This window comes from Boleophthalmus pectinirostris, unplaced genomic scaffold (genome assembly GCF_026225935.1).
Source record: "Boleophthalmus pectinirostris isolate CB_2022bp ecotype Guang Dong unplaced genomic scaffold, ASM2622593v1 HiC_scaffold_6, whole genome shotgun sequence".
In the NCBI taxonomy this organism is placed as follows: domain Eukaryota; kingdom Metazoa; phylum Chordata; class Actinopteri; order Gobiiformes; family Gobiidae; genus Boleophthalmus; species Boleophthalmus pectinirostris.
The window spans coordinates 16067284-16094321 of NW_026571447.1; the positions used below are offsets into that span (position 1 = coordinate 16067284).

At 38.0% G+C, this 27038-nt stretch overlaps 1 protein-coding gene across 1 annotated transcript in view; it reads right to left on the minus strand.

Moving 5' to 3' along the window:
* grik5 (glutamate receptor, ionotropic, kainate 5) overlaps nt 1-27038 on the minus strand; it is a 126276-nt gene that overhangs the window by 33745 nt on the left and 65493 nt on the right. Inside the window, exons 2-5 of the mRNA XM_055163837.1 lie at nt 5658-5819; nt 4875-5039; nt 971-1068; nt 509-674 (exon numbers count right to left, since the gene is read on the minus strand). Of these exons, the coding sequence (XP_055019812.1) occupies nt 509-674; nt 971-1068; nt 4875-5039; nt 5658-5769 (541 nt within the window). The 5' untranslated portion in view covers nt 5770-5819. The remainder of the gene's footprint in view (nt 1-508; nt 675-970; nt 1069-4874; nt 5040-5657; nt 5820-27038) is intronic.

A 27038-nucleotide genomic window follows, 5' to 3' on the forward strand; every position in this document is an offset into this window, starting at 1 on the left:
AATTGAATATTCACACATTTGCAGTATTTTTGTCAAATTTCCAGCTGTGTCCTCAGTTTACCCCAAGTAGTCCATAGAGGTGTCTTTTACAACCATGTTTCCTGTTATTAAATCTACTTTATTTAGATGAATGTATCAAACGAATTGCCTTGATTTCCTTCATCGGTTTAAAATAGGCCTATACTAAGTAGTTATAGTTGTTTAAGTCTTAAATCTTTTAACATTTTCAAGTCAATTTTAACAAAAATCAAATCAAAATAAAGACACTTGAGAGATGCTATGGTGCTCCCAATGTGTTTTTCTAATAACAACTTACAAATCATAAAGTAGCTTCTCTTCAGATTCAGTTCAATTTGAGTCAACTGAAATTATATCTTATTATACAGTGTCAATGCAATCTCCAGGCTATTGATTTTAGAATCCGGGCACAAATTGCTGTGGTTAGTATTTTTACTGGTGCTAAATTATTCATAACACAAACGTTATACTTTATGAAGAGTTCACTCACACTCCGCCTTGGCGCACACGAGGCTGGCTGACGGGTAGCTGAAAGAGCGCAAGATGGCTCCTATGGCCAGGCTCAGGTCCTCGTTGCTAGGGTACAGCGTCACAGAGGCGAAGCGAAGATAGGGCAGGCGTGGAGTCTCCTCCGGGCCAATCTTTACATGAGGGATCTGTCACGTGAGGATAGACAAGATTAAACATACACACACGCACAAACTATATAAGGAAAATCCATTAATGAGTCTAGAGAGTGAAAAGCAAGATGAGACAAAACGGCAGAAGCAAAGAACAGAGAGACCAGAGGATAAAAGGCTATGGGGGAAAATATAGGAAAAGATCATTTTTAATTATATGGATAAGAAAATTCCCAAGACGCTTTTATCGTGACATCTAAAGCCAAGACGTGAGTGAGCATTTATTTAGCGAAGCGTAATAATGAAAATGAACTGACTTCCCATACACTCACCTCTTTCTCTCCACATATATGACTGACAGTTGACCCGGAGGCGGGGCTAGAGGCGGGCCCGATGACAGAGACTACGCCTTTGGGTAAAATCTGACACACTGGAAGAAAAGAAAAAAAAAAGAAGAAGAAGAAAATAAATGAGAATTAGCTATGCGGGACTGTATTCTCCCCTGCATTCTGATGACGGAGTTGGCATACAGTAGGCGCAGTGCTGGGGGAGAAGTGTGGAGATTTTAAATTGTGGCATTTAAATTTGAGTTAAGCCTCTGATTCCATTGTAGCTCCACAATCTGTCTCATTATATGCTGATTTATTTAGAGATAAATACTCGGAGGACTACAGCGGGGCAGCCCACTGGTTGCCTACTGTTATTATTCACTTGTTTAGAACGTCAAGCTTTTTAATGATTTTTAGACCTTTATTATATGTGTGTTTGAACAACGCTGACAGACTGGTGTAACAAGAGCTGGAAGTAGCATTCAGACTTGAGAGCCAGTTTTCTGAATCGGGAAATAATATAACAATGCTTTATCACAGCACATAACTGCCATGATGGCTTTTAACTCAATCATATTTTTTTTTTCATTTAGCCAAGCTTCAGAGCGCAGCATGTATCAGTGGGAGCTCACTTGCTTAAAATCCACAAACTCAAATTCCCAGCAGATGCGTGAGTGATTAGGAGTGAGAGGAGAAAAGACAGGCTAGTCTCCCGCTCTCTATATACCTGACTAATTGAGCAGCCTGCTGTTTGTGTTGCTGATCAATAAAGCAGAGCTGATGTCGCATGAAGACTGACAAAGCAATGAGAACAAACTGCCCTTTCCTCTATTTCTAGTTTGAGATTATAATCAAATCATCTAGACAGACTGGGAATGGAATCAAATATTATTGCCTCACAGATTTTTTTTTTTCTTTAGTTCACACAGGATAAGAAAAATACAACATAAACAGGCATAGTCAAATTTTAGTCAATTTTCTCATTTAGTCAAGTTTTGGAAAAGAAACAAAACATACAAAAGTCACACAACCAAACCACAGTCATCTCCGTCAAAGTGTCTTCAATCTGAAAATCTGAAAGTTAAAGTACACTTTACTGTAGAGAAATGTATCTGCTGCATTTGACTCATGCTTTAATGCTGCTGGGCTAACCTGTCAGGAGCAGCAGGCACCATCTCCAGAACTTGAGCTAGGCCTGATCATAACCATAAACTATATATAAATGGGCATAGCTAATGGAAGTTATGAATGTGGGCGCTTCTGGCTCCAGTGACTCGACGAAACTTTACATTGAAAAATTGTCACCCCTCTCTCTCTGCTGCAGTGAGCCTCACAATGTTTGTCTTAAAATGTTCATATTAACACGCTCTCCTTAATCCAGGTGTTTTTATTTCACTATTTTGTCCGTGAATAAATTCCTAATATGAAACTCAGCTTCAAATTCGCTCTTACAACTTTTAGCCTCGTGAGTTTCATTTGACTGGAGCTGAATGCTGTGAGTGATGCCACACCCCCTTAGTCCCTTTTATGCAGTCTATGTCCAAGACGCCCTAAGACGGAGGATTTTGGTGCATCTTGTGGGGCATGTTTTGGATTGGAAGATATTATTAGAACTAATAATGAAAACTACTCATCCTCTTGAGCCACTGCAAACTGCAATCCCCATTAATTGTTACTATGGAATGCTAACTTAGAAAGTGGTACAATTTTAGGCATAGTACATGCATTACAAAACATCAATAGACAGAAGTAAAGCAAAAGTATCAAGTACTTGTTGCTATTCCTGTGATGAAAGAGAAGGACCAGGAAAGCATATTCATCATCTGCTTTTGTTAAAACTCTAGGCTGCCATTTTTAACATGCAATTTTAAGTGGTGTGTTTTTTCACCACTATCTACTAGCACAGTTCATTTAATTAATCATTTTCTCAGTGGCTTCCCAATCACAGCAGATCCGCGTTGCACTTATTTTGATAGTCATTAAGCTCCACTCCTTTTGGTATATTTGGTTCGGTCTTTTAATTCATCCCAATTAGTCTTCTTCAGTCCGCGCCACTTGTTTCCCTGCGCCCCGCGTGTGATGGAGTGTTCGCGTCTGTGGAAGGAAATCTGCTGTGTGCGTTAGATTTGTGTGTGGGAACCAGTGATTAAGTGTGTGCCCAAGCAAGAGGACTGGAGAGGGATGAAGAGAGGGGGCCGGGCTTAGGGTATATGTGTGTGCAAAGATGATGAGCGTTTTCCATTCAAAAAGACCCCAAGAGCGAATATTCTGTCAGAGTGTCCTGCCCAATGGTCAAGGACACGCACAACCCTAACCTTGGAAAAAAACACACAGACATTTTGCCATAGCTTGTAGCAGGGTCCGTGACCTATTAGAACAAGACTAGTACGGCTCTGTCTTCTCTCTGACACTGCTTTTTTAGTCTTTTCATAAAATAACAACTGCAAAGTGCAGCAATAAATTTTTAATAGGGTGTCTGGCCCGTGAAAGTTGTAACAAAAATTACAATCAGAAAAAACAATTCAATATTAGAACTAGGTGCTCATTTGAACAAGAAATGATAATGGTTTGAACTGTACAACTGAATAATATTAGTATTTGATGCGTTGCCCTCACACACTAATCACTTACCAGTCACTTATCAGTGGTGAGGTCATACTTACTTAAAATTTGCCCTTGGTAACTTCTCAGCATTTTCAAACCCTTTTCAAACATTTAAATATAGAAAATACAATCTCACAAAACATAATAGTATTTTTTTGGTCTTCACAATACCCATACTTGTCCTATAACAATACTATTTTAATAGGTTGGCCTCAGTGGCACCAGCCCTGTTTGAGCTGGCCTGTGTTGCTGAACTGTATTAGTATTTGATGATTTGCTGTTGTCATGGTTTGCCCGCCACACTTTGCCAGCTGTTACTGCAGGGCACTGTTCCACGCTTTTTTAATGAGACAAGCAGAGAGGGCCATTAATGGTCTCCAATGACGTGTAACCTAATCAGTGCAAGCACTTACTGGTTCCCAGTCACACCAAACATGCTGGTGTGCTTTTATTCGACTAATTACTGGAAGCTTTAACTAATAGTTCAGCAGCATCATATACAAAAGAAGTCATTCTGTGCCCTTTTATCAATAAACAATATAAGTGTGGATGCTAAAGAGGTTGTGTTTTGTTTGCATTTCACATACTTAATATTACAGAAACTCATGAACTACAAAGATAGGGCACCATGACTGCAATCACATTGGCTTGTGACTGTACATTAAGCCCTTAAAAACAACACCTTTGTTCTGGGCATATGTTTTACAAGGTATTTTAGATTTTTGAGTCAATCTAGGGGGCAAAGATTTTATTTAAAATACATTTTTGTAACAAATCAAGAAGAAATCATCAGTCATGAGTGGTTTTGGCATTGCACCTGGATCCAGTCACTTTTTCATCATACTTCACCCTTTAAAGACTGGGTGTAATACCATGAATAAGTCCTGCACTCTCCAAGCAGAAGCCTTTCAAAGAATAACATCTAAATTTGTTACTTTCACCCTGTAAGCACTTTCTAAGAATTTAACCGAGTGAAACCTTATCAAATCTACTTTAGAGCCACGATTTTACAATAAATAAAGTTTTGATGTGATAGAGCTAAAGCAATGACTAGTAAAATCAATATGAATACCACAATCCTGACCACAAATATTGTATTGAACTACAACTACTATAAAAGAAGAATAAAATATTTATTTCTGGAAGCCTTGTGGGGAGAAACAGTTATCAACAATTATAGTTCTCAATATGTAACAACATGGACTGTATTAGATTAACTTGTATTTTTGTCCTGATTTTTGTTTTCAGACCCTTCCAGGCCAGCACACCATCATCTTGTGCGTGAGCTGTGTGGTGCACTCACTAGTGTCAGTGGTGTCATACTGAGAGTCTCTCTGCAGCTCGTAGATGTCCACCTCCACTTGGGCTCGAGTGGGACCCTCCATCACACTGTTGATGTTCTCCCGGGCCAAAGCCAGCGCCAGCCGCTCCCCTCGCCCACACACCGACTGGTCATCCAGGATCGCTGCTGCACATCGAAACAAACAAACAAGAAAAGAACAGGCAGGAGGAAGCAGGAAGTGAGTGCACAGGGAGCTATACAGTTGCTACTGAGTGGAGGTGCTTTTTGCAGTAATTAAATAGATTTGGTTGTTGATATCTGGACTTTGATATTTTAAATGAAACTGAAAACATACATACAACATATGTTTGTATGTATGTAGGCAATATTCTGGAATACCCCAAATAACCTTAACATTATGTATATTAGATTTATTGCAGCCACTCTATTTTTGATGTTTGAGTCATGGCACTGACAAATGTACCAGAGGATATTTTTGACACTCAAGACGATTTAGATGGAGTAAAATAACAGTAAAACATGATATTTGGCAATGTCACTTCACAAGGGGAGTGCATTTGATTTTCAGTGCAACTTGAGACAAATTTGTCCAAAATGATTAAATGAATGATTGAATAGTGCCTGGGTTATCATTTCATGATTATGATATATTCATACCTGATGTTACTTTCACTTCTTATTTGTCAGTTTTATCCAGTAGGTGTTTTTTGTTGTGTGTTTTGGTCCAGATAGCATGAGAGCCCAGCGGAGTATGGTGAAGTGCACAGTGTGTTGAACACTTACCCATGCGGACAGAAGAGAGGAGAGGGGCTTGACTGAGGGAGCGCGGCGCCATGGTGACTAGCAGAAAGGACAGGAAGTGTGTTGACAGCAGCAGTGCTGGCAGAGCCGGCATCTTCTACTGCTCCTCATGGAGAATGTTCTGCTGGCTGCCTGTACCACCACCTAAAAAGAACAGAAATACTCATTATGACTGTCTCAGGCACATACATGACATGCAGATGTTAGAGGAGGAAATAGCTCTTCAGGAATGTAATACAATACTGATGCCACCACAGAAGAATATATTTTAAATATATTTATGATATATGTTATTTATGTTATAGATTTTAGTAGATTTTAACATTAATCGACTGTAAATATGTTACACGCTTCTTTTTTACCAGGGAAAAAGAGTCACATGATGTTCAATACCTGAGTTGATCTAAATACTGAATTAATCGACATTTGAGAAAACAATACTTATCAACAGTACAAAAGTACATTCTGTACGAATTTAGAAAAATGAAGCCCCTTGTAAATGTTGTCCACTCTCTCCAGCTGAGAGTGGACTTTACATTTGTAGTAATTTGACAGGCCTGAGGGTAAACATTCATACAGAGCTGTGATATTTACCCTTCACACTGGGCCATGCATATGGCTTTCTCATAATAAAACACACACTGTGCACCGCTCAGGTCTCCTGTGTACCAGTCTGCCATTTACAAGTGACAGCACTCAGCCTTTAGCGGCTCTACTGAGGCAGTTCAAAGACGAGCATCTCAACAACTGACACACATACAGGCCCGCACTACTGTACTCACATCAGTGGAGCAGCAAGCACACACCAAAACCACCACCAATGCTTTTCTATCAGACAGTATTTTACAGAGCCACCAAGGGGGGCTTTCAATGTACGCACCTCCACCTCCAAACATAGACCGCGAGCTGGCTCCAGAGGCACCATGAACTAAAAGTGACAAAGACTGACAAGATGACAAGGCGGTAGAGAGGGAGATGAAGGACGGACAAGGTGAGAACAGAGGAGCGCTGGGTGATGAGCAGACAGGATGGTGGCCAGGCGCTGGGGGGCGGAGTCTGAAAGGCTGCTCAAAAAGGGGAGCTGGGGGTGAGGGTGCTGACCAGGGAACATTTCAATCTCCCCAGACTGAAACGGAACAGGTTTGACAGTTAAAAAAAAGCTGGTTCATGACCTTTCATTGACCCATGGAGATGGACAGATACACTTTGACCCCAGACAAGTGCTTAGGGAGTAGATTGGAGAGGACAATATAACATGCTATATGTACATGAAAGAGTATTTTATGGTGTTTTAGAGAGTCATTTTTAGTGGAAGTTTGTAATTCTTCATTATCTGTCAGGGAACATCTTGTTGGGCAACAGTAGTGTTCCAAAAAGAAAAAAAATCTCTTATCTATTGTGTTGCATTTCCAATGAGTAATGTCTTTCTTTTACTCTTGATATGACATCACTATGAACTAGATCCAGTATTTGTCTGTCTTTTTTATTGCTATGTATTTTTATTTATTTATTTTTTGTCTTTATGATGTCAATTATGTATCTAAATGCCCCATAAAAGACAATGTCTTCAGGAAGAATAGCTCTGGTTCCACAGCTAATGGAGATGAAAATAAATACAAATACAAATACAAATACAAATACAAATACAAATACAATACAAATACAAATACAAAATTGCAGATTGGAAATGAAGTTATGTGGCAACTGTTGTCAACACACTAAAGTATTGGTATTCCCAGTGGAAATCCATCCCAGTATTAACCAAGCCTAACCCTGCTTAGCTTCCAGGATCAGACAAGAGCAGACATTCTCAAGGTAATGCAGTTGCTTTACTTATTACTTTATGGGTAACTGCATGGCATTTTACAAGAGAAAAAACTTTTCACAGCCTAGATAGGACAGGTGCTTAAAGAGGGGGTAATACACTGATATTGATAACACATTATATATTTAGATCATAATGTTACCTTTTACTGTTTTGAAAATGCTGTTCACCGAAAACAACGTATTAACATTTTTGTATATTGTTATTATATATTGTTTTGTATCCTGCTTTTAAATATTTATCATAAGGATGGTTTAAATAGGGCCGGAATATGTTACTCAAACATGTATGGACTGCATCTAAAATCTCTTCAGGTATGCTTTTGATGAGGGAATGTTATAACATAGTAGAAAACTCCAAAAAGTCAATTTTGCATAATACCCCCCTTTAAGAGCAGGCGCACGCTCAGCTAGCTTTAAAAGGAGGAAATGCCTCACTCACACTCTTACTTTCATCACCAAGGGCCAGGCAGATGGCTGTACACAGACGAGAAGCCCTCTTAAATAAGGTGTAGCTAGCAATGCAACAGGATGCTCTAATAAAGGCACATACACACGGAAATGCAGTGAATACAAATTGTGGCATATCAAATACAAATTTAAAATGGACTTAGAAGAAAGTACTGACAACTCACCAAAATATATAAATTTCAACCCAGACAAAAGAGACACAGGTACAGTGACATGACATTACAAATATGACTGTTACACATTTTTAAGCATGATATATTGCTACAGAGAAATGTTATAAGCAATAATATTGAAACTACTTCAAGCCACTGAAACAAAGCAAGACAACCCCAGTAAACTTATTGTTAAATATATTGCATCATTAACAGAGTGAACTGCAACTAATGAATAGTGGAAGAAACTGATAATTACCCATAGAAGTTATTTATTCTGCCCTCTACAGCTCAAATCTTATGTTACTACATAAAACTGGCAAATGGCACCTCCCCAACTTTTGCAAAGAAATTGTACACACTATAAATATCGATTCACAAAATATATTATTCCAGCTTTCATATATTGAACAATAAGATGATATAGTAATTATTATGACAGGCCTAATTACAAACAGATTTTATATGTTTCTCTTTGTTTATAAAATCTGTCATAATCCTCTAGAGGGGAGGATGGATTTTATTCAGTTCAATATATGGAGAAAAAAAATACACATAACGTATAGTTCATCTGTATGTTTAAGCCAATATTACTAATCATACTACTAAGTATGATTAGTTTTACCAGTTTTTTTGTTCAGATTATTTTTACACTAAGGTGGCCAACCTATAGTCTCCTCTATTACATACACGGGATACATTGTACCAAACTATATATTATTCAATCAATCAATCAGTCAATAACTTTATTAATTCCAAAGGGCAATTTAGTTCCCAGATCTCTTATTGTGCATAAACCAAAAATAAAATCATGCACATACAACACACACCATGCATTCAAACATCAGTGCATCAGGGGACACATTGGAAAATTTACTTTCCATTTAGAAGTTTTATAGCAGAAGGAATATCCCAACAATTATTTACAGATCTTAGAAATAGGCATACACAGATAAACAACCATTCACTTAAATATTCATAACCAGAACCAGTTCACAACCTTCTGTTAATTAAGGTATAATAACAATAACCAAAATACTCTGATATAGTATTGTCAAAACTCTCACAATAATAATGTGGCCTGTCACAATATAACAAATTATAACATAATGATCCTTTGCTTCATGTCAATGCAGACTATGATACAATAGCTGTTATTAAGTACTTCTTTGGATTTTGACAGTATGATTCACAAAGAAGTCTGTGAAAAATATCATATTCACATTTCGGTTAGTTTTCCACAATATTGCAATAAATATCGTACCGTGAGATGCATATCGTCATAATATCGTACCATGATACTGTTACATACTGTTACCGCAGGCTGCTTTAGAAACTGGAGGATAACATTTGACCCCAGACAAGAGCTCTGGGAGTGCACTGAACAAGGCATATATATACTAGTGTAGTGTGTGTGCTGTTTCGTTTACTTGTATGTACACATCAAAGAAAGATGCCCACGAGACGCCGCTGCCAGTCACAGAGCGGCACTGCTTTTTTTCCCATTTTGTTTCTCCTCGCTCCAACCTTTCCGGCGCCTTTTTGTCTTTGATGCTGTGGCACGTACGATCCTGCGCTTTGAACCTCTCGCCGCAACTGACAAATCCAACTTTCTCCACCCTTTTCTACTCCTCCTCACTCCTTGCAATTACTGACCATCCTTTCTATCGCGTTCCTAGGTTGGCGATGTCGAAGGGTGGGCTAGCATATGAGCAGACATATTGGTAAGGCTAGCGGCGTGTACCATGCTGAGTACATGGTTAGTCTGTGCTCATTATTTGTATGGAGGCTCAAAGTAAACAGCTTTCTGTATATCAGAAAACCACTGGATAACAGGCGTGTTGTGGGTGCAGGTTTTATTTGCCATGTTGTTCAGTACATTAACAGAGAGTGCGAAAGAGAGATAATGGGAGTAGTTAAAGCATGATTATTCTGGACACATGGAGAGACCAGCCAACTGTCAAGATAAGACTGTAGTCAATACACAGATCAAGTATGTCAGAGAGTTCACAGTAAAGATCAGAGATAGACACAGATATCGATTGGCCAATATTTGCACTTTTTAGCGAATCGGTGAGCAGCCTTAAATCTCCAATTCATGCCAATATTTTGTTTTGGGCAACCTGCTGTCTGAAGAGTGCACACAAAGCTTTATTTGAACACTTATTACGTAAAATGGACTCTTGTGAACTTTTAGCCATGTTAGAATATAGCTGCCTCATCAAAAACATACCACACATTCATTCACACTTCTGACTATCACTTTATTATGCTCTGTTCCAACTTGTGATGTCATGTAGTGGTAGTTTTCAAGTTAATAGCTAGCTTTTACCCTTTGTAAAATAGAGACGGGCAGTTTCAGTGTTGAGATTATCCAAATGATTCTAGTGAAGGTGTATGGAGTTTAAAAACACAGTGGAGCACCTCCTGTATTACCATGACATCACAAGGTGGAACAGAGTGTTTTAAGTCTGTGAGAACATGTGTGAATGAAACACAAGCCCAGGTATATTCTTGATGAGGAAACAATATTATAACATGGATCAGAAAATAGTGCAATATGGGCCCTTTATTGTAGATGTAGATGAGTTTGTTGCAAATTAAAATTATATAATTTGGTGAAAGTTGCCAAAATCAGCTATACATAAGCAGAGCTTATGGCCATCAGTTGCTCTGGATTCTCAACAATCGGTATCAGCATTGGCCATGAATAAAAAAAAACATATTGGTTCATCTCTAATAAAGATAAATACAGTACTATCACAACTACATTTCCTGGTATGTGGGATTATAAAGACGGATAAATCATGCAGGTTTGACAGACATTGAAGAGGAATGGAAATAACCATATATTTACATACTATCTCAACATGTTTTTGTTTGTTTGTTCTTCAGTAAAGGACAAAGTATTAGAACATTCCCCATATACTAAGAGGTATAGCCTTGATGTGTGATCGTATAAACAGTAGGACAGAAATCTCTTGGGAAGGTTTTATTAAGAGTCATTTTTCTATTTTACTGTCAGAGCTACACAGTTCTTTTGCAGAGCTGCAACAAAAGAAACCATTACAGAAAGAGAAGGAAAGGAAATTAAACTATTCCTACAAGTCAGATGCAGCTATAATTGGTGCACACTGTGGCCAAAGGATACAACATATTAAAAACAAAGGTATTTTTTGCCCAAAGCTTCCATATGCATGTTTATAGGACATTGTAAAATCATGTTTTGAAAGCAAATCTATAAATATTTTTAGAATTAAACTGTAAATTTTGGCCACAAAAAAGTATCTGCGATCACCACATTCAAGATGAGCTATGTACTTTTGTTTAATTTGCTCTTTGCAGATGGAACTTCACTCTGCTCTGCCTGTTAATTAGTCTGTATTCCTGGTTTTCTTCTGGAATGTATGCATGGTATTAAACTTCTGGTATTTATTAAATTATGTGCAACTTAAATATATGCATTATTACTGTGAGCAGGGTTGCCTCTCCTTAAATTGACTCTATCTTGTATCCATGGAGGTAGATAGATTTTGACATTTAACATACTGTTAAACAGTCTAGACAAAGCAATAGTATCTCCATGGAGACAAGCAGGTGGCAGAACCTCCAGCAGAAAGTTTACAGATAAATCATTTATACCCCTAATGATTCTGTTAAAGGTCCTATATTATGCAAAAATGACTCTTGTGAGCTTAAAGTCATGTTGTTATATTTCTCAGGTAGAATGATGATTCCAATGAAGGGGCTGGATGGAGTTTAAAAACACAGTGACACACTTCCAGTAATACCACATGACAGGTTTTCACAGTGTTTTTTGTTTGAGAGAAGAACTCAGCATAAGTATGCAGGGTTTATGTGTTAAACATGTGCGAATAAAACAAAACACAACTCCAGATATGTTTTTGCTGAGGAACATTATATCATAGGGCAGAATGGGATAATATGGGCCCTTTAATTAATAAACAGTGAAGTCTGTTATCTTAGACTATAAGAGATATAAGTATATGCACTACTAAGCCATTGTACACTATGCTAGTCCTTCACAAGATCCTCCACATACCAATCTCTATTTACTTCTTCTTCTGTGGTGTGCATGGGGAGTACAGGCCTGTTTATCCCGGGGCAGGTCTGGGTCTTGCCTTGTGTGTGAGCGTGATGGCATATCGATCGGGCCCCCGGCTGAAGTGGCGGGCCCTCAGGTGCAGTCAATCAAAACAATTGGGAGCCTATCATGGCAGCGCGGCGTTTGGCGAGGGCCCTTCTGATTGGCTATTACCAGGAAGCAGATTGGTGTGATGATGAATAAGATCCTAACCTGGGCCCATGCCTTCATCAATGATGGGATGGAACTGCCGCCTATTTCATTGTTATTGAGAGCTATCGACAGCATTAGACAGAGAAGATTACAGCCTCCATACTTGTGCGGGGAGAAGCTGAGGTGAGAAATAAGAAGAATGGATGAGAAAAGAATGAAAAGAGGAATAGAATGAAAGAATAAAGGAACAAAATTGAATACAGAGGAGAGTTTGAAATGTGTTTGAGTGGAGGTAAGAAGGCAGAAGAAGGAGCAGGGAGCACAGCCCAGTAACTAAATACATTTACTCAAGAGACTGCCACTAATTTATCGCTATTGGTGCTCCTACACAAATATCATCCCCCACATCTCTCTCTGCTGCTGTATGCCGTCTCGTGTGTAATTGGCCGCATTAAAACATACCCAGAAAAAAAAAAAAACTGTTGCTGCAGCACACCACATGGCTTATTTAAAATATTGTCAGCTCTGCTCTAGCTAAACTTATAGGCCCTATATTACACAAAATTGATTCTTGTGAGATTATAATGCTGTTACCTCATTAAAAACATACTTTGAGCAGTTTTTTGTTTCATTCACATGTGTTTTAGTAACCCTTTATTATTTGTGTGTGTATATTTCTAAATTTCAAAATGCCCTGTTCCACATGTGATGTCATGTAGTGGTAGTTTTCAAGTTAACAGCTACTACCTTTTACCTTTAGTTCAGTAGAGATGGGCAATTCCAGAGCTGTAATTATTTAAATGATTCTAGTGAAAATATATGGAGTTTAAAAACACAGTGGAGCGCTTCCTGTTTTACCACATGACAACAATTGGTAAAAAGGAGTGTTTTCATTTTGAGAGAAGAAAACAGCCTAAATATGCAGGTTTGTGCATTAAACATGTGTGAATGAAACAAAACACAACTCCAGGTCTGTTTTTGATGAGGAAACAACATTATAACATATATCAGAAAAAAGCATAAAATGTGCCCTTTAAGTAAAAGAGAAACATATTGAATGGGGTAAATGTATTCAAAAGCAGATGTGCAGATGTTGTCCAAGTGTCAATGGGCTGGCTCTGACTGTGGTCTGGAATAGATTTTTCCTGTGTTTAACATTCTAATTGTATTCATTGGCCCTAAATGTGTAAATGAATCTTGTGGGAGCAATTCTCTGAAAAGATCTAATTTTGTATTGTTGTTGGGACATGTTTCAACTGTACTGCAATTGTTTTGTGAATGACCATTAAGGCATTATCAACAGAGCTGGAGCACAATACAGAAAATTATATAAGCACTTCACGTAGGCACTAAATCATAATTGTGCAGAATTGCGAGTTATATTTAGAAATGCAAATTAAAGATGCCAGAGGTTGTGAAATTTGAATAGTTTGAAATCACATGATTGTGAAGTGCTTGAGTTTGGAGCCAGGCGTTGGCGTACTGCTGTTTGGGAAGTAGACTGGCAGGGACACACTGACATTGGCGAATCAGAAGGCGGTGAGATCAGATGCTTACAGAGATAAATATGATTGCTACACTGAAACGCTTTTACTCGACAATTTATAAACTTTTCCACAAGTAATGTCATCCAAAAGGAACATGGCGACCATTTCGACAAAGGTAACTCTTGATTATACAACCTCGCAACAGTCTAATGGATCAGCATGCCCCAATCAAGTGTTCTTTTCATAAATAAACAAAATGCTAACACAATCTTAATGTAACAGCAAAGACATTCATCAAAATAAACATTAATGCTATCCTTGCAGTCTTTGGTGTGTAATTCCATTGTGTCTATTAAAGTGCATACAGCATAAGCTGTATGCTAACTGTAAACAGGACCCTTTAATCTTACCCTAACAAACTACATGTCATTGCTATAAATCGCTATGGTTTTCATTGTTCATTGTACTCTGAAAAGAAAGTCAGTTCAGCTTTTTCTAGTTAAGGAAGAGCTGATACCACCCACTTTACATTATACGGTTAAAAAGATGCAAAAATGGTAGTTCAAATATAACTAACGTAAATTTAAGACTTAAAAAAAGACTTGAACATGGTTTTTGCCAACATTTGTGTAGCTGGTGCCATTGTCCTACACACAACACAAAGCTCTTTCTGGACTTATTTTCACCAAGCTGTGCCTTACTGACATGACGGGTAGTGTAACAACCACAGCAGCCAGTATAGAAACTAACTATATGGAAACACAATTGAAAGTAAAAGCAACAACCAAGAGAAACATGTTAGTCTTTGAATGAGACAAGCTGCATTTATCTGTGAATAAGTACAGCCCTGAAATTATTTAGCAAAAACAACATTTACAAGATTCTGCAGGTATCACAGATGGCATTACTTTTGTCAGTAGAAAGCTACACTGCAGTAAGCTTGAATTACAGAGTACAAAAGGAAAGAAAGTACGCTATAAAACACTGAAGATGAGATTTCAGTGCAGTGTGGAGACAAATAGTACCATGGACAGCGACCGACCACTCTCGACAAATACAGTCTTAATATGAGTGTTTTACCAAGACATCAGATAAGAGTTATACTGTAGTCTGAGTCCTAGATTGACATAAGAGACAATATTTTAGTCTTTTATGTTATTAAGATAAAGTTTAGTAACATAAGTCAAGACTTTATTATCCCCCAAAGATAAGTTTATCTTGTCAAAGAACAGTAGACGCTCCTATGATAAAGCACCAACACATTTCAGCAGTGTCCAGTCTGTTTTATTACTAAAACATGCATTTTATTGCTCTATGTTATGCAATTTTCTGATCTATGTTATAGTCTTGCTTACTTATCACAAACATATCTGGAGTTGTGTTTTGTTACAGTCACACATGTTTAACACACACCCTGCACATTTAGGCTGGCTGCTTCTCTTAAACACTCTGTTCCACCGTGTCATGTGGTAATACAGGAAGCGCTCCACTTTTTTTTTTAAACGCCATACACCATAAAGAGAATCATTTGGATAATTTCAGCCCCAGAATTGCCAATCTCTACTGAACTAAAGGTAAAAGGTAGCTGTGAACTTGAAAATCTACAGCTTCATGGCAGCTCAAGGTGAAACAGAACATTTTGAGCACTGGAGATGTAGACAGACTAGTAATAAAGGATTATTCAAAAAAAGTGTGAATGAAACAAAACATGTTTTTGTTTTTGATGAGGAAACATTATAACATGTCTTAAAGCTCACAAGAGTAAATTTTGCATAATATAGGACCTTTAAAAGCATATCACAATAGGCAATATATGTTGTGGACAAAAAGCATGTACAAAATGTCAAATTGAATATAAGACACATGACACTGATCAGCGGCAGGCCATGCATTAGAAAACTACAGCTTCTAAATGAGTTTAATTACAAAAGCCAGAGTTAATGAGACAATACCGCAGACAGTGTTAACAGTCATTTACAGTCAATAGTATCATGGTATAAGTAAAGCTGAGCCAGTGTTTTGCATAGGAGCAGAGACTATGAGCACCATGGACAGCGGCACAGGCAGGAGGCACAGCAGAGATGACACTGTAGCACATACTGTGTTTGTAATCCGGGCCTATGTCTGGCTGCTGTATTATGGACTATGTTGGGGACTACAGTGAGAAGGAGTCTCTGTAGCGGTTGGGTGTCAGTCTGCGGGGAGCTGCAGAGACGAGAGGCCCGAGAGGAGCCAGACTAGACTGAACAGTGCTCCGAGCCCCCCTCTGTTCACTTTCATTCTGCACCCTGCTGTAAGTCACCCCACATGCTGGCACTGCCGAGAAATACACAACAGCAGAAATACATAAATATCCTAGGTGACTGTGTGGAATCTGTGTGTGTGTATGTGTGTAGCATGGAGCATTAAAGACAGAAGGGGGAGTTAGAGAGGGGACAGCAGCCCGGTTAGAGATTTAGCTTTACAGTGCAGGCATTCATCTTAAGTGTGTATATGGTATGCAGATTAGTGTGGGTGGGTGTTTATCACATTGTGGGGACTAAAATCACAGTTTTCAAACACACATTATGAGGACCTGCCTCTGTTATGGCGACAAAAATCAGGTTTTCATGACATAAATGCTTTATTATTAAAACAACAATATGGTTTAGATCATATATGGGTTGAAATAGGTAATAGTTAAGGTTTAGTTTACATGCATTCTTACTGTGAGTGGACTTGTCTCTCTGCAGAGCTGATCCTGTATCTTGGCCCTATGGCGTCACTTGCTGCTGCTTACTTGAGATACATAAGTGTAATGTCACACTGTGAAACATTCCAAGCAGTAACATCTTCATGGAGAGAAGCATATGACGGACCGTCTACTGGAACAGTTACACAGCGCACCTTTAAGTATCTGTCAATAATAACCAGTATCGGACCAAAGGCTGATTTCCTTAAAGGTGCATTGTGTAACTTTTCTGTTATGGAATATTCCTGGCAATCGTAACCCAGGCAAGTGATAACATGCAGTAGTGCAACCTCAACCAGTTGCGCAGTGCACCTTTAACATTACTAGTGACAATAGTTGAGATTTGGATCAGGCTCTAGGAAATTAATCTAAGTCAATGTAATGTTCCCAAAAAGCATAGAAACCCAGTGGAGTGGAGAGAAGTGGAGAATGTGCGTGTGTGTGTGTGAGTGTGTGTGTGTGTGTGTGCATGTGTGTGTGTGAGTGTGTGTGTGCGTGTGTGCGTGTGTGTGCATGTGTGTGAGTGTGCAAAAAAAAAAAAGACTTGGCTGCTTGCTTATAGTGTCTGCAGTGCCTATTATGAAAGAGAAAAAGCATAAAATCAGAGATCTTAATTATCCAGAGGGGGTGTGAGGGGAGAGAATGGGAGGGCTGTACTAGGTTTGGGGAACTAGGAGAAAGGAATGCGTGGAGATATTGGCTTGGCAGAGAGCAATAGAAGGATGTATATAGGAGGGGAAATGGGCTGGGATAAGGGAATGCTAGCCCCGAGGCACAGGAGGCGAAGAGCGACAGGGACTAACTGGGAGGAGGTCGGATGAGCGATGGCACAAGGGGAGAGAGAAACAGAGAGGGAGGGGTACAGCTCAAGGATGCTGAGGAGGGGGCCTGGCAAATCATTTGTTTTTTTCCACTGCTGCCTTATTGTATGACACAAGAAAATCTGACAGTTATCATAATGGACGGATGAATCATTCTCATAATTACATTTGTGAATGCTGCGGCTTCTCCGGCTGGTTGGAAGACACTATTGGCTGTTATTACGAGTCCAAATACTTATTTTGGACTCCTCCTTTTTCTTAATTAATCGACCATGTTGAACTGCACTCCAATAAGCACCAATAAGGACTACTGTATTAGAGTGGATAACACTGGCAGGGACAGAAGCACTTGTGTGTGTTTGTATGTATGTGTCTATATGTGTGTGCATTTGTGCGTGCATGTGTCTGTGTGTGTATCATATGAGTGGGAAGTACAAAGGACCTAGTCAATTTCGCAGAACTGTTCCATACTTCCCTAATATCAAAGCAGCATGTCACATTGACTCAGCAGTTTCCCTACACCCCCATTCTATTCCTCCTTCTAATGTGTGCTCTCACCATTATTGCCTTTTACTATTACCCTTTCCAACAAGGCAGTTTGGCGGCAGGTCTGCAGAAATTATCTAATTTCAACTGCCTTTTGAATCCTTGTGACAGAAAAAGAACTAGCTCCTGAGCAGAAAAGTGCCATTTTGCTGAGCTAAAACTAAGTCCTTGGCTGAACTTTTCAACTACACTACAGTATCTTTGTGGGAATATTTGCCATCTAAATCCATCTAAGAGCCATGGAGCTTTTGAGTATTACAAGCTACAATATGTAACTGGTTTTACATTATAAATGAGATATTGGTTAAAACATTGCTTTAACAATATAGAGAACAAAAACTCAGTACAACATTGGCAATATGCAAATAAGTAAAAAAAAAAAAAGAATATAAAGTTCACACGTTATATTCTTAGAGCCGAGAAAATAGCTCACACAAGCATATCCGTTCCTTTGTTACCGCAAAGCTAAGTGTAAAAGTGAATCCAGGTTTGTATAAAGTTAAACCAACCAAAACATTGAGAGGAACATTTGAGCCACACTAGCTCCTGAGCGACCCCATAACTTACCGTGCTTTAACTTTCCAAACTTAATGTCCCCTATTCCCAAGTTCTTATTACATTCATATCACCAGCCTGCTTTGTACACCTCAGTTCGTGTTTACTATGCTTTACCTGGTCTACACGGCTTTTCCTCTGCGGCTCTTTAGAGTTTGTTTTTAAAAGCAGCAGACTCACAACTCTGAACAAAAATGATTTATTTATAAGTTGCTTCTCCAGCTGAAAAAATATAAAAAATGCATAAAAACGTTGAGCCTTAAATGTAGGGTTATGGATGAGGTTAATTACTCTATTGAAGTCAACTGAAAAGAGTAATTAATCTAGATGCAAACAAGTATATTTACTCATCACTAAAAGGCCTGTCCAGTGCAGTGAATGGAGAAAAATACATCCCACAAGTTTGTATTAGATTATCTCCTCTTCCCATCCACGCTCAATATTAAGAAACACCAAAATCTGTTGTCTAGCGTTATAAGCACCCACAACAACAGCTAAGCGGCCATTCCTTCTTTTATTAAAACATAACACCTCACCCATGTGTCAGAGTAAAATAACAATATATCAGCTCTAGAGACTATAAACAAAGAACAAAATTAAACAAAATTACCAAGAGAGCAAATTAGGAAGTGAAAAACTGTTTCTTTCATGCAGGATACATAAGGACACACACAAATTCTCCAGCCCACCAAATAAAACATGTACTTATATTGTATATAATATCTTTATACATTTGAATTAATCAACCTACATATTCTGTCTGCCCACACAAAGTTAGTGAGCTTTAACCGGACCAGGAAAAATTTACAGAACAGAATACACTGCATTATATTTTAATTTAAACATGTTCCCACTATGATGCAATACAGGCACTGCTCCACTGTGTTTTTAAACTCTATACGCCTTCACTAGAATCATTTGGATGACTTCAGCCCTGGAATTGCCAACTTCTACTCAACAAAGGGTAAAAGGTGGCTGTTAATTTGAAGACTACTGCTACATGACATCACAAGGTGGAATAGAGCATTTTGAGTTTTGGAGATGTGGACTAATGTAGCTAATAATAAAAGGTTACTCAAACATGTGTGAATGAAACAAAACACAACTCCTGATATGTTTTCAAGGAGGTAACAACATTATAACCTGGCTTACAGCTCACAAGAGCCAGTTTTGTATAATATAGGCCCAGTTAACTAAAACAACTGGACTCACTTAGTTTTAGAAGTGTGAACTGTGACTCACACTAGATGTAACAGTGGGTGGTGACGTTTTAGTGACATCACCAAAATTAAACCTGTGCTTCCAGCTCTCTCACACCTGGGACAGAGCTGAATGAAGGAGACCCCGGGTCTGTTTTGATGGCGTCATTAAAACATCACCACCCACCTCCACAGTGGGAGATGGAAGAATCACCAACAAAAGCCCTAATGAAATGACCTGGTGGAAGCAAAACATCAGGTTCTAAAACAAAAAATTAAAAAGTAAAATAAAGTTGTTTTAGTTTAACTTGATAAATGATGATAAATTTTACACACACATTTAAAAAAATAAGGCTACTACAATACAATACAACACTTTGTTTTACCCAAAGACACTTTACAGACAGACAAAAACAAACAGAACCACCACTAAAATGAAGTGGTGACAGAAGTGTCTAAATAATAATAAATAATCATAAATAAAGAGATAAGAATGTTTTATAGGTATAATACACAGGCAAGGCAAGATGGTACCAGCAGTGTGCACAGCAAACCCTCTGTCAGCTGCGTTTTGGCTAATGTTGGTCATATTTAACTGTTTTATTTACAAAAAGTTTCTAGTTTTCTTTCTTTCTTTTTTTCTTTTTTCTTTTTTTTTTTATATTTTAAATAAATTTAAGTTGTCCTCAAAACCAGGTGAAAAAGTTTGATGGTACAGTTAAGAGAAACAGGTCACAGTAGTGACATTTTTTGACATGAAATCTAATGGGACAACAGCTCAGACGGTGATACGACTGCAGCACCTTTGGGACCGAGACCTGGAGTCAGCTCAAGCACGGCACACTGAAGCTTTTCAAAAAGAAGATATGAAACACCAGACATGATTTGGCAAGTAAAAATAAGTTTCTTGAGTTAAATATTACATTTTCTGTTGCTGCCATGGACACTGTGATATTCCTTCAGTTTGCAGACTACTGCAAATTAGGATATCAAAAACTATTTTTAAAATAGCATATAAGAAATTTTGCTTATATTTATGTAAGAAGGCATAATAAAATGGCCAAACTTTCTTCTTTTCCATGACACTCACCTGGCTAGCCAGAATTACACGCTCTGACAAAATTTTACAAAGACAAGTGGAGCTGTGTTCTGTCTCCCTGATTCCAAAGGGCATGATTGACAGGCAGATTAACCAATCAGAGAGATGCATGCTCAGTCATGTCAAAAACAAGCATGGCTGCTTCCACATAACAAAAAGGACTGAGAAACATCATGGATTTTCTCAGAATCAACAATCGAAATGCCAAACTATAACTTCTACTGCTACAACTATCTCAAGAAAATGAAGTTATATATTTACTTCTGAATGTTAAGAGATTTTTTGGAGAGGAGAGGTTTTTCACGCTCTATGATCTGATTCCAGTTCTGATTCTATTCTTGATTCAGACTGAATGGAGAAGGGACTGCTGGTCAGGCAAAAAAAAAAAATAAAATAACAGAAAAAAGTAAGAGATTCAGAGAGTTCTTAATAAAATTCTGAAACAGGTGCTCCTCAAGGACAAGGCTCAAAGGCTAGCAGCCAACAGTGAAAATGACCATGCTCGTAATACAAAAATACTACTGTGACAAAAGTTAAAAAGCAATCAAAAAGTCAGTGTGATGCATTTGTTTGCCTGATGTGTTGGGTTGCCCCATGTAACTAATAAAGGTCTTTCACCTAATCAGCTACAGTGTCTTGCACCTTTGTGGCTACTTTTTAATTTTTGCCATAGTAAGTTACAAAAATGGTCATTTTCACTGTTTGCTTTTCTCTTTTTACTTTTGTTGTGCTCAACTGTAGAAAAGAGCATCACAAACTGAGCTAAAAGTTAGAAAATACAGCTCAAATTGAAAACACATTAAAGAAGTTAAAGGAAAAGTGGAAGTCAGGAAAAAGTACCTTGAAATGAAGCCTGAGAAAATGCCAGAGGAAGAACACACTTATCCAGTGAAAAAATTAATGCAGCAGAAAAAGGAATGACACATGAATTAATTAAAATAAATTTCTGAAAAGTTATCTTTGTCACCCCCAAACGAACAACACTTAATAACAGCAGTTTTTGGTTTAATTTTATTTTTTATCTCCAGACATGATCCAAGTTCTACAATGACTGTTAATGAATATTCTGCACACGAACACTGAATAAGTAGCTCTAACACCAATCTAGTTTTTTCAGCTCTGATACGATATTAATATTTTCAACTTTTGAATTTTCCACAGTATGGCATTAAACTATCCATCTTGCCTTTATTCAATAACATGTGTTCTTATTGAGTTAAAAACATGCTACTGTGAGTGGGCTTGCCTCTCTACAGATCTGATCCTGTACCTTGGCCCTGTGGCATCACTTGCTTGCGCTTACATAAAATAAATAAGGGTAATATTGTGGCCATATTGTGAAGCACTCCAAGCAACGCAATGACATCTTTATGGAGAGAAGCCTATGATGGATCCTCCACCGGAAAAGTTACACAGTGCACCTTTACGTATCTGTCAATAATAACCAGAACCAGACCAAAGGCTGGAAATATCATTCATTTCCTTCAAGGTGCATTTTGTAACTTTTCTGGTGGAGGGTCCGTCAAATGCTTTTCTCCATGGACATGTTATTGATTTGTCTTGAATGTTTCATAGTATGCCATTAAACCTCTATCACCTAGGAGACCAAGCCAGATCAAGTTACAGATCTGTGGAGAAGCAATATCACTCACAGTTAAAATGTCAGTTTTTCTAGGTATTTTTGAGCTATAAACCACTTGTAATCGAATACATGTAATGTAGAGCTGTTTAATGTCATACTGTGGAACATTCCAGGCAGAACAATGACATATCTCTAGAAACAAGCAGATGGCGGACCCCCAACTAAAAAATGACACAGCATACCTTTAAAATAGCAATGACTTATGACTAAACTGAATGTGTTATGTATTTATGCCCTTCAAGTTGCTAAGGGACATTATGAAACATTTGGAGCTAACAATTATGTATCTAATTACATAAATGTATAGCCCCAACTAGTACTTTGTCTGAATCGATATCTTGGAAGAGATAGCTGATCCAATTAAATTTATTTCATTTCAATTAATTTTTTTACAGTTCAAAATCACAACAGCAGTCGCCTCACAGGGCTGATCAAAATGGTAGATTTAAGAAAGAGAAAGTATGAAAATCAAACCGTGAAACAGTCACTGGTCAATAACAGTCAAACAAATTAATCAGAAAACTGGAAATCAACACTCATGTCATCTTGCTTCACAGCAAGACAGTTCTGGGTTCGATCCCCGGGTCTTTCTTTGTGGAGTTTGCATTTTCTCCCTGTGTCTGGGTGGGTTTCCTCTGGGCTCTCAGGTTTCCCCCATCAACCCAAAACACGCACCAATTGTACAATCCTCCAGCTAAGGTAGTCCTGACCAAGCCTAGCAACAAGATCATGGAGATGGGTCCCCGGGTGCCCACTGCTCTTGAAAGGATGGATGAAATGCAGAGGACTATTTCCCTACAGGGGTAATAATGTACTACAAAACAAACAAAAACCAAAATAATCAACATTCACAGGAAACAAGCAAATGGATAACAGTTAATGGATAATGGATAATGTTTTTTGTCCCAGAGCATATCCTGTCCTTAGACCTTCCTTCTCTACAATGAAAAAAAACAAAACAAACAATAGCAAAAAACAGTGAAACAGTAAAATAAGAAACATCGAGGAGAACCACACTGTACAACAACTCACCCTTATGTACTGGACTGTGAATTGATGGGAATTATGCAATGATTGGAGAGTGCAATATTGGAACTGTGCAGTGAATGGCATGGGCAATATTGGGAACTGTGCAATGAGTGAACTGTGCAATATTTTATTCTTTGCTCCCCTGTGACCCCAGCTCTATGAGACAACAGATGGAAATTTGCCTACAGTCCAGTGTGTTTACATTCTTGTTCAATTATGTTTGTCCATTAACATGCTCTGTCTCAATCAAATAAATAAATAAACAAATAAATAAATGTAATAGATAACCCTATGTCATGTCAATGAGTTTCATCTTTGCACTTTCTCCTTATGACCTCTTGTATATAGCGGAGAGTTTTTGATTTTGCATTTACTATATTTTTCTATATTTTATTTTTACATTTTGTACATTTTTTACTTTATCTACATTTGTGTCATTTGTGCCTTATTTGGCACCATGCTCTTGCTATTTTCAATAATGTTAGTCTAAGCCTAAGTGAAGGCACTGCAAAATCTCTGCCAAAAATGTTGAGAAAATTCACAGATGTACCCAAGTCTCACTTTCTTCCCCACTGGACTCAGGTACATTCTGGCCACAGAGTTCTCCTTCACAAAGCAGCCTTACGGTGAGACACTGCAGGTGAATACGAAAAGTCTTAAGTTTAGACATTTCAATTTGAAACTTGTTCTATAGTTTACTATGAATGTAAAAAAAAAAATATATGAATAAATGTATAAATGTAAAAGAAAAAAAAAGTACGTAAAATTACGTGTTTTAACATCATGAAATTTTTTTTTCATATAAAATCTACCAAAACTAACCATATTTGGGACATTCAAAACAGAAACATGAAAAGAACCAGGTTTATGCTTCTTGCTTCTTTTTGTTGACATATTAGATACTAAAAAATAATATCTTATTTAATATTTGACTTAACTACTGTAGATGAGACTGAAAATTTCCCTAAAAATTCAAATTTTGTCAATTTTTTTTGGAGTTAAAACTTGAATAAATCAGAGTTGGAATTAGACATAAAAAAATTATTAATTAATTAAAAACTGTACATTTCATCAAAATCTTGGTTGGTGTGTGTGTGGGGGGGGAGTGATCTATATGTCCCTATGAGAGGAAATGTATTGTGAAAAAGCAGCCTTTGAAGTTACAGTGTCTCATATAAATCTATGGCTGCAGGTTGATTAAAATAAATATCAAAACCTCTTTCAGTGCATCTTTTAGTGCAGAGTAGATATTTTTTTGTTCCCACATGGAAGTTTATATGTCAAGAAACTGAAGTGATCAAAAACCAAAACATTTAAAAATATGATTTTTCCTGTACTCCATCCAATGTATCATGAAGGAGACGAGCAGGTTACAGCACTAGGCTACATTACAATTCAGATCTGTGGAGAGTCGCCTCTATTCACAGAAGGAATTACTGTTTTTTGAGCAACATAAACACCCGTAATGAATACACGCTAGATGGATACGACATGAAAGCAAAAACATCTCCATGGAGACAAGCATGTGACAGACCATCCAGTAAAAAAGTTGCGCAATGCACCTTTAAGTGGGTGACGCGGCTCTGCTTTGGGGGAACCACACTGTCACATCTGAGCACGTCACGCACAATCCGCCTCTCCAGGAAGGTTCAAGGATTGTCATGTCAGGGCCTGTTTACCAGTCAGCTCATGTGCTCCCTTTGTTCTGCTACATCTGCGTCCCCCGTTGCAAGACTGTGTTAGTGTTTGTTTGCATTGAAACCCAAGCAAACAAAACATACACAACCACCCACAGCTCAGATGGGTGCAGGTGGCTCGGGCTGGGATGGCGGGTGCAGCGGGAGGAAGCTGAGTGCACAGTTTTGACTAAAGATGTGTAAGTGAGGTGCTTAGTCACTGCACGAGTCTCACCACAACAGAATGGCGTCATCTTCAGTTATTATTTATAAGTGCTATAAGAGCTTACTCAAAACTGAGATTGATTTAAATCATTAAATTACGTGTGAATATTTGACAGCTTCCTTGCGGCATTTACTGCATTTCTGAAATACTAATTTATAGCTAACTGTGCAATGTCCATACAACTGTACAACACACACTTATGTAATAGGTAACTCTACGTCATGTCAATTACTATTTCATCTTTGCACTGTTTTTTCTTACAACCTCTTATATATAGCCAAGATATATTTTGTACTACAATATTTATATATTTAATTTGTACTTGTATATCTACATTTGTGCAATTATGCCTTATTTGACACCAGTCTCTTGCTATTTTCAATAAAATTTGTCTAAGTCTAAGCGAAGGCACGGCAAAATCTCTGGATCAGCACCAATGTTCAACACCAGCATGGACAATACACGGACAATGTGGTTGAAAAGTCTACCTTTCAATCTCGTAATTCTCCCCACTTTCTTCTCTATCGGACACGGGTAAATTCTGGCTACATAAGTGCTATAAAGAGTGTATTCAGAATTGACATAAATGACTTAAATTGTTAAATTGCGTGTGGATGTTTGACAGCTTCCTTGCGTCTCTTACTCCAATTTTGAAATACTAATTTGTAGCTAACTGTAGGCAGTGTTCAGCGTTGATGATTGATGTATACACCAATCAATCAGTGAGTTACATTATAAAGCTCAGAAAAAACATACAGTTCTACAAAAGGCACCACAATGCTACTGGTGTTGAACAAACAATAAAAAGAAACTTCACTTTCTTACATTCATTTGGACTATACATATTCTTTAAAGGTGGCCTGTGCAGCTAGAATGTTTCACAGTATGGTCATAAACTTAAGGATCTCCATGGAGACTTGCAAGCCAAATTACAGGTTAAATTTGTGACAAGGCAACCCCACTCACATTAAGAATTCATGTTTTTTAAGATATTTTTGAGCAATAAACACCTGTAGCTGAATACATACAAGCCAGATTTGTTTAATGTCATACTGTGGACAGTTTAAACCAAAGCATTAACATCTCCATGGAAACAAATCGGTTGCGGACTCTCTCCAAAAAAGTTACACAGTACAATACACTTTAAAGTAGCTCTGCTTGTGTACAAGTCTCTCCATGGCCGAGCACCAAAGTCCATCTGTGACATGTTAGTGTCATATGAACCATCTCGCACTCTGAGGACCTCAGGGACCGGCCTCCTGCTGGTGCCCAGAGTCACGACTAAACAAGGGGAGTCAGAGTTTCAGGTTCATGCAGCTAAAACCTGGAACAGTCTTCCTGAACATGTGAGACAGACTCTTCTGTGACGCTGTTTAAATCCAGGCTCAAAACATTTCTGTTTAACTGTGCATATAACTGAAAGGTTTTCATTCCACACTCTTCTCTCCAATTTATGTCTCTTTTTTTAAAATTTTAATCTTCATGATTTTTTTTTTATGTTTTTTATGATTTGATTTTTTTAATTATTGATTTTTTAATGTATGTGATGCTAAATTCTGGATGCGCACACACGATGACGTCAACCGTAGTGAGCGTGCTCTGTGTTTACGGAAATTGTCCAAACATGGACGCGAGCATTGAGCACCT